This window comes from Strigops habroptila, chromosome 6 (assembly GCF_004027225.2).
Source record: "Strigops habroptila isolate Jane chromosome 6, bStrHab1.2.pri, whole genome shotgun sequence".
NCBI lineage: Eukaryota > Metazoa > Chordata > Aves > Psittaciformes > Psittacidae > Strigops > Strigops habroptila.
Window position 1 is genome coordinate 61,689,647 of NC_044282.2, and position 15,001 is coordinate 61,704,647.

Sequence of the window (15,001 nt, forward strand, 5' to 3'; positions counted from 1 at the left end):
ATTCCCCAACATAGGACTTTTTTAAGATTCAGCTGGACAGAGTGCAGAGCCATCTAGTCTAGGTCATGCTTTGCCAAGAAAGGTTGGAACAGATGATCCTTGAGGTCCCCTCCAACCTGGGATTCTAGTATTCTATGAAAGCATCACATGAACCACATGCTCCTTGAGACTATTCCAAAGGGCTTTAATTGCTCTTGTGTTCAGGCAGGGACAGATCCTCACCACAACTGTTCCATGCATCTGTATTGTGATTTAGTCCTCCCGCTTTATAGCTCACCTTTTCTTAAAGAGGTTTTAAGGCATTACTGCATGAAGCAATATAAAGTCTTCACCTACTGGGTTTGTGCCTGTAGTCCCACACCAACTTGTGCTCCTGACCTGTATTTTTGATATTTAACATGGGTAGTTCTCTAGGCTACATCTAGCTCCTTTACTGCAGTTGCCATTTCACTTGGATCTTGCAGTTGCTGTGCAAAAGATCAAAAAAGAAATTCCAGACTGCCTTCCTTCCAGCTGTGCTTTCCATACCCCTTGATCTTTCCTAAGCTGATGCCCTGGACTTTCTCCTTAAATCATTCATCCCAGTCTCCTTTCAGTAGCAAGCCAGGATTTGGCAGACAGCTTTGCCAGCCACAGAAGCTTCCATCCCTCCTGCTGACTTTTCACTTCAAAACCAGGCAGGGGAGGCAATCTCTGTGGTGCAGCTGAGCTTTTACAGTTGAGCTTTTTAGGGCTAAGTGAACACTTCTTGGGTTTGATACTGAAACCACATCATTTGATCAGAACCTGATCAAGACCAGCTGGAGAAGCAGGGATAGCTGATCTGTGGCAGTCAGGGCAGAGCTGAACCATTAAAGAGCTTGTCAGGCTGGCAATCATTGCTTTTAGAACCAAATCTCTGAATATCTCTACTGTGCAGGTGATTACAGAGTTTAATGTAGTGAGGCAGAAACACTGCAGCTGGTGGAATGAGGAACCAGTATAGCTTGAAATGTAAGGTACTGTTGTGGTTTTGTTGCATCATAGGATAAAATTGTATATATACTTTGTCCTCTTGTCCCTTAAAGAGAGGAAAAGGGTAAGGCAAGGAAGAGACTTATAGGAATCATATCTTTACCAGCTCACCAGCTCTGGCAGTTCTGATATCCATCTCTGGGGAATGGCTTGGTGAGGAGCATGTTAGAGGGATCAGTATCAGTCATGTCAACACTGCAGCTTGTGTCTGTGGTTGCTGGAAATAAATTATTCTTGAAGAGCCTTGTTGGGGGACCAGATGCTGGCCTTCATGATTGCCAGCCACTGAGTGCAAGTGGAGATACACTGTTGGGACACAGAATTTTAAAGCAGCATCCCAGAATACATTGTTCTTCCTCAGTTCTTTGTAATGAAGAGTGGATGTTTCTCTGTCTTTTACTGTGCTGTTCATGTAGCTAAGAAAGTGTAAAGCAGAGACAAATTTGTCTACTCTAGAATCCTGGTAGGACAGTGAATCATAGAATCACAGAATGGTTTGGGTTGGAAAGGCCGTTAAAGCTCATCTAGCCCCAGCCCCCTGCCACAGACAGGGACACCTTCCACTAGACCAGGTTGCTCCAAGCCCCGTCCAACCTGGCCTTGAGCACTTAATCCTGGAATAATCCTAGTTTTACCATAACCCACTCTAAAAAACTAACACAAGCCCACTTTTTTTTCCTGCTATTTGGGAGATTGTTGCTTTATATTGATAGTGGAATTTAAAAGCATTCAGAGGAGGACAGGGCATGAGATGGAGCTGTGCTTGTTATGGGTATTCAGAATTTTTGTGTGAATTGGGTTTTCACATACCCATCTACAAGTCTGGCTTTTGGAAATCCATGGACAGGTAGGTGCTGTTGCTGTTAGACTAATTTTACCCTGTCGGTGGAGTTTATCTTACTTCCTTCCAAATACAGCAGTGCTAGTGGAATGAAACTAGCTGTCCTAGACTACCTTAGTCTGGATATTGTAGACCAACACCCAGATTTTATAGTTTCACATATAAAAAGTTTGAAAGAAAGCTAATGATAAAAGCAGTATTATTCTCCTGAATAATGATCTCTTAGTCTTCTGGTTTGCCAGAAAACCCTCTGAAATGCAAACAGATGTAACCAGTTGCCCACAGCCCACAAGACCTCCTTTCCTGGGTTAATTTCATGACCAGCTTAAGTAGTTAATTTTAATGCTTTTAAGCTACTTGTTCTGAAGCCAATTACCAAGTTTCCAGCAGTTTAGAAAACTGAAAAGGAAAACCAAACACCTGTCCAGTAGCTTTTTACAGTAAAGACAAACATCCTTTAGCCTTATAGCTAAAGGATAAGCCTAAAGCCTTATCCTTTAAAGTCTATGTCAGTGTTCTCTGGGACTTGTGGATCAGACCCCTTGGTTTTATGAAGGTGTTTTATGTTGATGTGAATGAGTGTTATTTTTTTTAAGATAGGTCTAATCTATCTATGATTCTATGAAACAAGCATTTGCAACTCAGTAAATTGAGTAAAACTCTTTGGGTAAAACTCTTGTGGCTGTACTTTGCTGACAAAAGTTGTGTTAAGTTTAGCGTTGGACTTCCAATAAACCTGCTAAGATGTGGATGCGTTTAGTCTCTCACAGTAGGAGTGTCTATACTATTACAGCCCTTTGCTTACGTGAATGGGTGCCAAATTACTCAACCTTGATTGGCTTTGTTGAGAAGCACAAAACTTTATGCAAGCTATAACCCATCTCTCAAGCACTGAGCTTGGACCCTCATCTCCTCCTCTGTCTGACTTCTAAGGGAGGGAAGATTTCTTTTGGCTCTCATTGTTTGCTCCATCATTGGTCCCAAGCCTCGGTGATGTTCTGTGGATGCCAGATCAGTGTTAGCTGTACTTTCTGGTATTTGGGTAGGGCTTCTGCAACAATTCTCATTTAAAAGTAAGAAAAGGGGTTGCTGAGATTCAATATCTGGCTGTTTAATGACTCTCTGGTGCCTTGGTGTACATTTTACCAATGTTAGACCTTCCCAATGAAGAGTAAAAATGGATTATACCAAAATCTTGGGTTTTTTCTCTGTTACTTTTCTATATGCGTTGACTTTGCCTGCAGACCCTGCTGCTTGTGAATCAAAGGGTACATTTCCTCTGGAGCCATAATGGTTGCTTAGTGAATTGATTTTTGCCAGCACGTCTTTCCATTTAGCACAAAGACCTCTTTCTGAGGTGTATTAAGAATGGATCGGTGAGCATTTTTGTTTTGAAGTCTGCCCATTTGAAATTAATCTGTGCAACTTCATGCTATTTCAGTTTAGTTTTGAACCCAATAGGTGTCTGGAAATCTGTATGTTGCAGAGCTTAATGTTTTTCTCCTATGTAACTCTTTTTTTTCTCGCTTTCTTTTCTTAGTGTCGTGATGTAAGAACAAGAGAAGTTGGAATTCAAGAAATTCACCATAAAGTGAGGCCATATCAGGTAAGATTTATCTTTTTGTTTTTGTTTTTTTTTCTAGGAGCTTCGATCAGACACAATTTGTTATATGTGTTCGCTGTGGAGGCGTTGGGACCCATTTATTGCACATCCAATGCTGTGGTTTGCCTTTGTAGATGGATCCAATTTTCCATTTATTTTCTCAGCAGCTTTGGATGTCTTTTGTTTGAGTGCAGTCACATGCTGAAATTTATGGACCACCATGTTCAATAAACTGGCTACAGCCAGCAGTTACTTTGGTATTTTCACTGCTGTAATAAAATAACTGCCTTCCCTTTTCTCCCTCCTCGTTATAAATTTGGATCTAGAAAATACCAGTAACACTATGTGTGTATATTGAACAGAAATGAATGTTTAGCAAGACGACTTTACAGCCTTTGTGAATGGTTATATAGGCAAACGGTTTATGTGTAAACACACTTCCACACATATATATGTGTATATGTGAGTGGATCCACTTAGCATGTGACCCTTACGTTGTGTTTCTCCTACCTAAACTAGTCCATAGAAAGATTGCTATGCTTATTTTGTAGAATGGAAAATGTTCATTGCTGAACTTCAATCATCCAATTTAGGAAACTAATCCTTCAGTTTCCTGTAGTCACAAGGAGGGATCGGTCCTTCTAGGGAGTTGTCAGGAGGTCCATGGCATCCAAGGAGATGAGCTTGTGAAGATCACACAGGGTCTGATCCATCTTACTATACATGTATGCTGTGACTAAAAAGTCATACCCTGGAAGTATTCTGTTCCTTTTCCTTTGCTGATATTAGGGAGGGACCGAAACAATTCTGGAGTTTGTCCATCATATATTGCCTTTACTTTCAAATAGAATTCTTTATGCCAGGCAGAAGATACTGCCACCCTCAGGTAGGAACCCAAATCAGAACGACACTTACAAACCTGTTTCCTCTCGTGTGCAATGGGAAAACATCCACTTTCTAAAATGTGAGCCACTAAACTGGGGTTAGGCTTTCTCTGTGTCAGCACAAAGAGAGATTCATAGGATGATAGAATCACAGAATGGTTTGGGTTGAAGGAGACCTTAAAGCTCCTCTGGTTCCACTCCCCTTCCAGGGACACCTTCCACTAGACCAGGTTGCTCAAAGCCCCATCCAGCGTGGCTTGAACACACCCAGGGATGGGGCAGCCACAGCTTCTCTGGGCAACCAGTGTCAGAGCCTCAGCACCCTCACAGGGAAGAACTTCTTCCTAAGATCTCATCTCAATCTCCCCTCTGTCAGTTTAAAGCCATTCCCTCTTGTCCTCTCCCTACACGCCCTTTTCCGAAGTCCCTCTCTAGCTTTCTGTTGGTCTCTTTAGGTACTGGAAACTGCTCTAATGTCTCTCCAGAGCCTTCTTTTTTCCAGGCTGAACAAGCCCAGTTCTCTCAGCCTGTCTCCATAGCAGAGGTGCTCCAGCCCTCGGAGCATCTTTGTGGCCTCCTCTGGACTTGCTCCAACAGCTCCACATCCTTCTTCTGTTGTTGCTCCAGAGCTGGATGCAGGACTGCAGGGGGGGTCTCACCAGACTGGAGCAGAGGGGGAGAATCCCCTCCCTCAACCTGCTGGTCACGCTGCTGGTGATGCAGCCCAGGATAATTCATATAAATGTATAACAGTCCCCAATAAATAATCTTGTTCTTACCAGATTTCTGCAAGAACTGAGGCTGTACAGACTCATTTGGACGTAGGCCATGCAGCCTTTGTGCTCTGCTCCTGTTATCTAATCTGCGGTCATCTCACAGAATGTCTTCCAAAGATGTCTGTTGTCAGTGGTGCTAATCTAATTTAAATTGTAAATTTCTTGAGTAGTTAGCAAATAGCTTATCACAGGGTTTTCAAAGCAATGTTATGTTGAAAATTCCTTTTGTTAAATTCATCCATCTGAGTGACAGGAGGATGTCATTATGTAGTCTTTGCAAAATTTATCCTGACAGCAAGCGAGAGAAATATTCTGAAGATGGTATAATTTTTCATGCACTTTAGACTAATGACAAGGTATGATGTTGTTTTTGGCTTCGTAAGTAAACAACGCATCCTCTTGATAAGAGAGGCTATCATGTCAGATCGAAAATAAATTAATTGCTTGCTGTAATCACTTATACTTTATGCATTTTCTTTCTGTTAAGGATCAGTAGGCTGTATGTATTTTTATAGTGGTGATTACATGTCTGCTTTTAAAAGTATTTCCATTTTTTTTAGATCAATTTGAAGTAGATTACTTGCCCATAGCTGGTTATTTACAGAGCTGTCTCCAAGCTGCCTTTTCGATTAGTGGCTTTTCTCCATCGCAGTGGAAGGTATTTGCTTGCTCTCAGAGTGGTTAAGGCTGCCTATTGCTATGTAATAGCCTTAAAAATGCTCTAGTGAATTGTTGCTGTAAAGAGACGTTCAGAATGACAGTTTTTGAAAGGCGAGGGGCAATGACAGCTCTGTTACGGATATGAACCTACATTAGTGTTAGAGCAAAAAGTGTAAAATGTAGAAGCTGCTGTTCCTGCAAAGCAGGAGAGGTTGTATCGAGATAATGATCTCAATATAAAGAGCTAGTAGGAATAAGGCAGATTTTGAAGCTGGGAGTAGCTGGTTTTTAAGAGTGTAATCTGAAACTGGGTTTTCCCCTTTGTTTATCAAAGTAACTTTAAAACAGGCTGTGGCAGAGGTTTAATAGGGTTGCATACTGAAATGGTGATCCACCTTGATGAGGGTTATCCTTACCCAGCGCACAGGATGCTTACAGACACGGGACTGATGCTGGGGACTGTGGTACGCTGCTGCCCATGGCTGCGCACCAGCTGACCGGGAGGTGATTACGGATGGCTTTTGCCACATTCATACCAGTATCCCAGAAGGAAAAGGCTTTGTAGATCTCATGAGTTCCCAAAACCCCTTTGAGGGGATTTATATATTGTAGGGACCTTCTGTGCCCAGGGAAGTGCGGATAACAGAAAACTCAACCCAGCAGGGACTTTTCTGAGCAGATGAGCTTATCTGGTGCGTGCTTATGGTGCTATGAAGAGGCACACAATACAAAACCTGTTGGTGAAGGTTCCTGTAGTCTTGCTTTGTCTCTGTCTACAAGTGGCTTTCAGACTGGCTGTGGCTTAATGCAGCATCTAGTCCCTGCTGGAGGACAAGCAGCGGAACCAGGCTTTCTACTGGTTTTGTTTTGTCCTCAGGAGAAACAGGGAGTTCTCCAATCTTGCCATTTCGAGCTCTTAGTATAGCAGTGCTTAATAATATTTTCAGGGGGGTTTTTATATGTTAGCAGGAAGCTTTACCCTAACTGCTTTTCCACATACCAACCTAACTGGAGAATATGGGTATTTTAAAGATCTCTTTTTTTTTTTTTTGCCTGCACATTTCCATTTTCCTAGTGGTGTTACGTACTTAATTGTAGATCTGGATCAGTGTGTGTGTCAGCTCTCCTGACACACAAGCTGGAGCGGAGTTACGCTCTCAGAGAACTCGGCACATCGGCAGACGTCTGCTTGGGTGCTTACCCCATGAGCTGTACATCAGTGTTGAAATGAGCCTTGCTTCTGCAGTCAGCAACGGATGTAATTGTGAGCTTCATTCACCCAGGCTTTGTCATGGAGTAGAGCAGGCAGGCGACAGAATCCCGTATGGCTTTTCTGTAAACAAATCTTTAATTCATGGATTTCTGGGTATGAGAAGGTTTGCAGAAAAAATACTGAAGTCCTTTGCTTTAGTTTGTAGTACTACTGGTAAAGCATGGCAGGGTAGAGAGTCATGGAATTGTTTAGGTTGGAAAAGACCCTTAAGATCATCAAGTCCAACCGTTAACCCAGCACTGCAAAGTCCACCACTAAACCATGTCTCCAAGCACCACATCTACACATCTTTTAAATCCCTCCAGGGATGGTGACTCCGCCACTGCCCTGAGCAGCCTGTTCCAGTGCTCGACAACCCTTTCGGGGAAGAATTTTTTCCTAATATCTAATGTAAACCTCCCCTGGCGCAACTTGAAGCCGTTTCCTCTTGCCCTATCTCTTGTTACTTGGAAGAAGAGACTGACCTCACCTCGCTACAACCTCTGGTCAGGTGGTTGTAGAGAGCAAGAAGGTCTCTCCTGAGCCTCATTTTCTCCAGGCTAAAACCCCTCAGTTCCTCACAGGACTTGTGATTCAGACCCTTCACCAGCTCCGTTGCCCTTCTCTGGACCCGCTCAGCACCTCCAGCCCTTTCTTGTAATGCAGGGCCCAGAACTGAACACAGGATTCGAGGTGTGGCCTCACCAGGGCTGAGTACAGGGGGACAGCAATTGCCCTCATCCTGCTGGCCACACTAATTGCTGATACAAGCCAGGGTGCTGTTGGTCTTCTTGGCCACCTGGGCACACAGGGGTCAATACACCTATACGTAGGGATCAATCCTATACTGTACCATCAGGATAAATGTTAGAAATACCAGTGCAGTGCTGGTGCACACAGCACTTGCCATTCATGTTTGAATTCCTAAAGTTGAAGAAGTCTGTCAAAACAACGGCAGCCGTACCCATGTGGTGGTTTTAGTTCAGACTAAAGGGGTGTGCTTTTAAAGCAAATCCTCTGATTGTTCCCCACTTTGAAAGCATCCGGAAGCACAGCACCTGAGTCCTTTCAGGTTAATTTAGAAAGTGCCTTCCAAGAGCACACCTAACGTACACCAGCTGGTGATGGGTGCCTGGTTCATGGGATGTGCTGAAGCCCCACCAAACATATATTATGTTGTCATCATGCTCTCAATACTGCAAACTGTTGCTGCCTCTCCTCTGTTGAGCCAGGCAATTTGGGAAATAAATTTGGCCTGCTTAGCAGCTGGTTGTTAGAATTGGGCAAGGGAATACCTACAGAAAGGATGAGCAGCTATGTCAGCTCTACCATATCAGCTCGAAACACAAATCTGGTGACTCACTATGTCACCAGATATGTGACATTATCATCATCAGCTACAGGTTGTATTAAATTAACTCGGGGCTAGCTCAGCTACATGTAAACACAGCTCCCGTTATGTGACATCTGATCAGATCTCATATTGCCATAAGGGAGTCACGTCTTGGGTCCTGGCATTGCTTCTTGATGATGGTAGGTCAGGACTGCCTGAAAAAGAAGGTTTTTCTTCTTTCTGGTCTCTCATCCGCTAGCTACTCTTCCTAGCTTCTAGGTGCTCTGCAGAAGTAATTTCTTCTACCCAAGCGTGGTCTTTATTGTATTCTCCATAATCAGCCCACTCTCACTTCACTTTCCCTTCCCCTTGTTGTGATCTTCAGACCTGCCTTTGTCTGGGTTGTTACAAAAAATTGCATTTGAGGCAACTTACAAGTTGTTACTGGTCAGTTCTCAGGGTACTTGTCTGGATGATTTTGCTGTCTTCAGTACTGTCTGAATAAGTAAGAAAACTCTTCCTGCTGATTCTATAAAGCACACGTAATGCAATACTCAACACCAACTTTTTCAGATCCACTCCTGCTGCACTACACACATCGCTCATGTGGGTAGATCCTATGAGGTGCCAAAAAGTACTAGTTCTAATTAGTAAGGAAGTTGGCAGCTGCTTAGAAGACCCATGTTCTGCAGATATGTCAAGCCATTTCCTTTGCAAAGCAGTAAAGACATAGGCATAAATGCAGGTTTAGTTAAGGCGGATGCAAAACTACTCCTTCTACATTAACAAGTTTGTAACTAAATTTCAGTTAGAGCCAGTCCCTTCGTTAGAGGTGAGAGTTGCTGCCCCCATTGATTTTGCAATGGTTATGAAACTCAAGTAACTCAAGAAACGTGGCATTTAGGTTTCTGACTTACAAACAGGTAACTGCATGGGTAACTAGCCCTTCTCGAAAGCCTGCACGTAGGATAGAAGACTAGTTCTGTCTCATTGGCAAATACATTTCTATTAAAGTAACCGCATGTTTTATCTTTAATGTGACTGCAGTAACAGCAGTTCTTACCCAGTGCTGCTAAAATCCATCTAGAATTAAATTGGCCTTTAAGAAAGCACTTCATGTTTTCTCTGAATCATAATAGTTTATGGACCCATGAAATTGGTTTTGGTCTGTTCAGTGTGTTGCTTTAAATATTTTTAAGGAAATTTTCTCTTTTCCTCTTTACGTTTGTCCTCGCTTCTTCTCTTTGACCAGATTGAATTAGTTAGAAGAGATTACGTAGCTAATGGTGGCTGGGAGACCTTCCTCTCTTATGAAGATCCAGAGCAGGATATTCTTGTTGGCCTTCTACGACTGCGGAAGTGTTCGGAGGAGTCATTCAGACCTGAGCTGAAAGGAGGTGTTTCCATTGTCCGGGAATTGCATGTATATGGGAGCGTCGTCCCCGTGAGCAGTCGGGATCCTTCAAAATTTCAGCACCAGGTACTCCAAGCATCTTTATTTTTAATCTGTGCCTCTTTCTTGCACCCTCCTCCTCTCTCCCCCGTATAATGGGAGAAGAATTTTAGTATCTGAGATTAATTCGGTTGCTTTGAATTATAGTTGCAATAGTTGAATTATAGCTGCAATAGAAACAGAATTGAATTCAAGCCCCTTCTTGAATTTCACCTGCCAACATCATGCTGCTTCTGAGGTTTTGCTGGTGTGATCATGTTTGGGCAATTGCAACTGCTCTGAAATTACAAAACAAAAAAGCACATCTGAATGCTATCAGTGTTGCTTCATGCCCATACGATACAAACTCATTTATGCTGGTGCTAATTTGACTTTCCAATACTGAGCATCATTAGTTTGGAAGTATCTTTCCTTTGATACCTTGTATGGTACATCACACTTGACTGCAGACTGAGTGAAAACAAAACAAAGGGATACTAAGAGGATACCTTGAAGCCCCTTCCAAGCTGGTATTCTATGATTTTATGATTCTATGATCCATTTTATGATTCTGTGTCTTTTTATTTCCTTCTAAAATTGATCATATTCAGTAGATGAATTTCACTTCTGAAATCTAAAATAATCATAGAATCACAGAATGGTTTGGATGGAAGGGATCTGAAAGCTCATCCAGTTCCAACCCCCTGCCATGGGCAGGGACACCTTCCACTAGAGCAGGTTACTCCAAGCCCCGTCCAACCTGGCCTTGAACACTGCCAGGGATGGGGCAGCCACAGCTTCTCTGGGCAACCTGTGCCACGGCCTCACCACCTTCGCAGTGGTAAGACATAATTGCATATGGGAAGGTGAAATTTTATTTGGCACTACCCAGTTTTCTTTCAAAGATACATTTATTGAATACATTATTCCTACCAAAAATAGAAATCCAGCTTTGGTTCTGAGATGTGTATCAGTTTGGGTGTTGTGGTGATACTCCCAAGTAGAGTCCTTTAGTTGGGTTGGACAATTTTTTGCTTCAGACATGTTTGCGAGACCATTTCATATATATCCTAAAGCATGTGAGGAATGGAGTGGAAAGCTGTGTTTGTAATTCCTCACAGTGACTCATATGAAAATAGCACATTATCTTTCTGCTGCATATAACATGCTGTGGCTTGCGGTGAGCAAAAATGTGAATTAGATTTTGCCCTGGTAGGTTCTGAACCTTTAGTCTGATCTTTTTAAAAAGCAATCAGTTTGTCCTTTTTGCCAGAAGTGCTCAGGACTGATGTTTTAAGTTATCATCCTTGTATTTATTAGTCTTTCGCTGAGTATATGCATTCAGATGCAGTTCTGCTAGACGCTGATGATGTGTAACCATAAGGCAGTGGTTGGGGAGGTGGGGAGAGAAGTGGGTGTTTCCACTGTAAAATAGTTAACAGTTAAAAATGTAGGAAGAAAAAAAAATGGTCATCCTAAGTATTTGGGGGGAAAAAAGATACTTTTTTTTTTAAGAGAAGGAGAAAATCAATTGAAAGTAGCCAACTACAAACATTAAAATAGGCTGCAAATTGAAATTTCATGGCATATGACGCACTCATGTTCATTTGGAATAGTCTGTGTTCAAGAGGTTAATCAGAAAATGTTCTTCACAGTTGTGGAGGCAATTTCTGATTAGAAGGACGTTTCTGAATGAAGATTTCTATGTTATTTAAAAATGCCTGTAAGTGTTCAGTGTTTTTTAGAATTAAATCATATCTGCTTCAGTGTTGCCACAGCCCCATTCTGTACATCTTGTCAGAAAAACAGACGAACAAAGAGCTGAGTATAATTCCCATTCTAATGTTAAGAGCTAATTAATCCAATCAGTTATTCCAAGATACATAGGACAAGGAAGTTGTTAAATAGAGTGGAAAGGCTATTCTCTTCTTTTGAAGTATTTATCATGATTCCAATAGCACTCCTGCTGTGCCAAATTTCCAAACATAAACAGAGGTGTGTATCTGGTCCAGAATATTAACATGTTCATCTGCAATCTTTTCGATTTGACATCTCCTGTGTCATGAGCTGGGCCTAAGAGAGCGGTACAGAGCTTGAGCCTAGCCTAGGTCTGCAGGGGTCATGCACCGGTTTGATGCAGCCTTTGTGGGTAGCCCTCACAAGCCCTGTGGTTGCTGCCTGCCTCAGTTCTTCACCCTGAAACAAGCACGGTAGCAGCTTTTGACTCCTGGAGGGGTTGTGGAAATAAAGACTGGAGCGCTAAGGCTGATGTATATCAGAAAATTGAACAGCAGCAGGGCCCGCCTCTGGGTCAGTAGTGTCTGACCCAGAGGTCTAGTGGTCTACATCCTGGTCTAGTGGTAGGTGTCCCTGCCCATGGCTGGGGGTTGGAACTAGATGAGCTTTAAGGTTTGTTCCAGCCCAAATCCAAACCATTATGTCCCCCATCAGAATGGCACTGGGATCCATCTGCTGTTCGACAGCATAGGCAAGTGCATCTGGCGTTCATGCGCAGGCTGCGTTAAATTCACAAGCACGAACCCAGCTCTGGTAAGGTACCTGTTATGGTGGGTGATTGTTGTTTAGGATTGGTTATCTCAGCAGGATAGACTCATTCAGCACCAGGAATTACAGGATGCCTACCGAGTCAACCTACCTTCAATGGATTTAACTTTGTTCTGTTCCCTCCATCGAGAAGCAGTCAGACACTAGAACTGCCTATGAATAATTGCCTCATTGAAAGAAACCACTGAGAAAGCTCCACTGTAAAGCTTAGTGTTGGTACACTTCTTCTCAAGCTCTCTCCTGCAACATTCAGCAATATTCCTGAATCACAGGAATATTCCTGTGACAGGACATAAGTCACAAGATCATTCCTGTGACAAAAATATAAGTCTTTTGGAACTGTACTAATGCTTATGTTCTGAACTTGCTTATGTTTTCTGTTTTTTACAGAACTTACCTTTTCTTCCTGTTATTTCTCCCATTATAGGGATTTGGTATGTTGCTAATGGAGGAGGCAGAAAGAATAGCCAAGGAGGAACATGGGTCATGGAAAATTGCTGTAATTTCAGGTACCTTTGCTTAATCCCTTTTTTTTTTTATATATATCTCTGAAACTGAAAATAAACCCACTGCAGCCAACGCCACTGCTGTTGAACATTCATCGTATTAGGTAGAAAATGAGCATCAGCAGATGTTTCTTCGTAATGGAGTTAAATTCCATTGTAGCCTTGTCCAGACAATACTGTTATTATAAGCAGCATACTAGAGGACGCGCTGCAGGGAACCATCCTGCTCTTAATGCCGAAGGAGACAGACAGCGTGACCATGGGTGTCTTCCTCCTCCAAACGCTGCTATTTCCAGCCCCGCTGATTTCTCCCCGTCACAGGTTGTTATTGTCGAGGGCTGCTTTCCAGAGCTTATAAGGATGGAAAATTGCCGGCCTCCCTTTTATCGTCTTTCTGCAAGCACCATCATTAGGGGGGACAGATGTGCTTTTAGGATACATTAAGTATTATCATGAAGAAGGGAGCTATATAAGAAAGAGCTGCAGCCCTTTCTCCTAGTTCATTTTTGAGGCATTGTAGCTAAGAAGAGAGGCATCAGTTCATTGCGTGTGTGTGAAGTCAAGGTCAGGACTACCTTTGTGTCTTAATTTGTCTCATATTAGCAGTTATAGTAGCCATAGAAAGGTTTTACAGGCATAGAGATCTATGACTGGGGAAGCTGGCAAACTGCATTAGAAGAGAAACTCTTGTTGGCATAAGATTAATGTATGCTGGGGAATTTAAATGGAATAGCTGTATTTTAGACCTCTTAAAATAAATAATAACTTTCTGCTGCTGAAAACCACCGAAAAGCAGAAATCTACAACTTTGATCCATGCTGCTCAGTGCTGAAGCAAAGAGCTGTTCTATGTGTTTCTGGCTCTGTAATGTCCCTGGATGTTGGAAAACCAACAGCCAACATGGGCCGTATCGACAAATACTTGTGGCAAGGGCCAGCGCATGAGTGAGGGCAGTGTGTAGGCAGTAGTCAGATCATAGAATCACAGAATGGTTTGGGTTGGAAGGGACCTTAAAGATCATCCAGTTCCAACACCCTGCCATGGACAGGGACACCTTCCACCAGAGCAGGTTGCTCAAGGCCCCGTCCAGCTTGGTCTCCGTTGACCTGCTGGTCATGTTGCTGCTGCTGCAGCCCAGGATACTTAAAAGATAATTCTGTGTTCTCTGCTTCCCCTGTTTCTTGTTTAAGACACATGCCAGTCCTGTTTCTTGGTTGCTGCTGCATGGCTGTCAGTTTGAACTTGCAATTGAGTAAAGAGGCAAAGGTGAATATGGTTTCTTTTGGTTTTGCTGGTAGAATCTTGGCTTGGGATGCGTGAAGAGAGGAAGTCACAGTTCCTCTGTGCTAAAGAACACTTTTTGTGAGAAGAACAGGAAACATATATCAATTGCTAAAAAAATATTTATGAAAGCATTCCATGTTACTAATTTTAGCTGTATTTTAGCAAACCGATGTGAAGAATATATTCTTCGCTTCGAGATCCAGTGCAAGAAGTCTTGTTTTGCTGCATGCACAGTTTGTGGCATCCTACTAAGAACTCATCTGTGTTCTTTGGGTTTTGTTTTTGTTTTTTTCCCTGGAGTGCAAAGTACAACATAGTGCAGTTTGTCTTCGAATACAGAATACTACAGCATCTGTGAACACCAAAAGTTTTCCAGATGTTTCCTTGGAGATGTTACCACTTGAATTGCAGTTCTCCTGTAGGTTTTATCTGAAATGGAAATGCAGCCAGAAGTTCTTCCTCCACTGGAGGATGAACTTGGGTTTGCTAATTGTGTTTTCAAAATAGATTTTTAATCTGGGAACCCACTGCAAGATTACATCTCCAACATATTGCAAACTTTTGATTACTTTCTAGAGGGAAGCTTGTAAGGGTGTTATGCTTTTTGTGCACCATTTGCTTTATACTTTATATTTTATGTTGAAGAAAATACTTTCTTCAACAGTATTTTCCAGTCTTGCACTTAATGGCTACATCAGTACTAGTCAACTAAATAGTGCCAGAGCATGCAAACTGCATCTTCAGGGAATGGTCCCTGGTCCATGCTGATGCATGTGCTCCATTGGAGAACTGCGTAAAGCAGTGTTAGTCCATCGGGACTGAAACCTCCTCAGGGCTCCTGCTAGCAAAGT

General features: G+C 42.5%; 1 protein-coding gene across 2 annotated transcripts in view; it reads left to right on the top strand.

Moving 5' to 3' along the window:
- The window catches only part of ELP3 (elongator acetyltransferase complex subunit 3), a 97,328-nt gene that overhangs the window by 60,736 nt on the left and 21,591 nt on the right, over positions 1-15,001 (top strand). For both annotated transcript variants that reach the window (XM_030489674.1, XM_030489675.1), the window contains 3 exons: positions 3,396-3,461; positions 9,616-9,843; positions 12,788-12,869. In XM_030489674.1, coding sequence (XP_030345534.1) covers positions 3,396-3,461; positions 9,616-9,843; positions 12,788-12,869 — 376 coding nt within the window. The remainder of the gene's footprint in view (positions 1-3,395; positions 3,462-9,615; positions 9,844-12,787; positions 12,870-15,001) is intronic.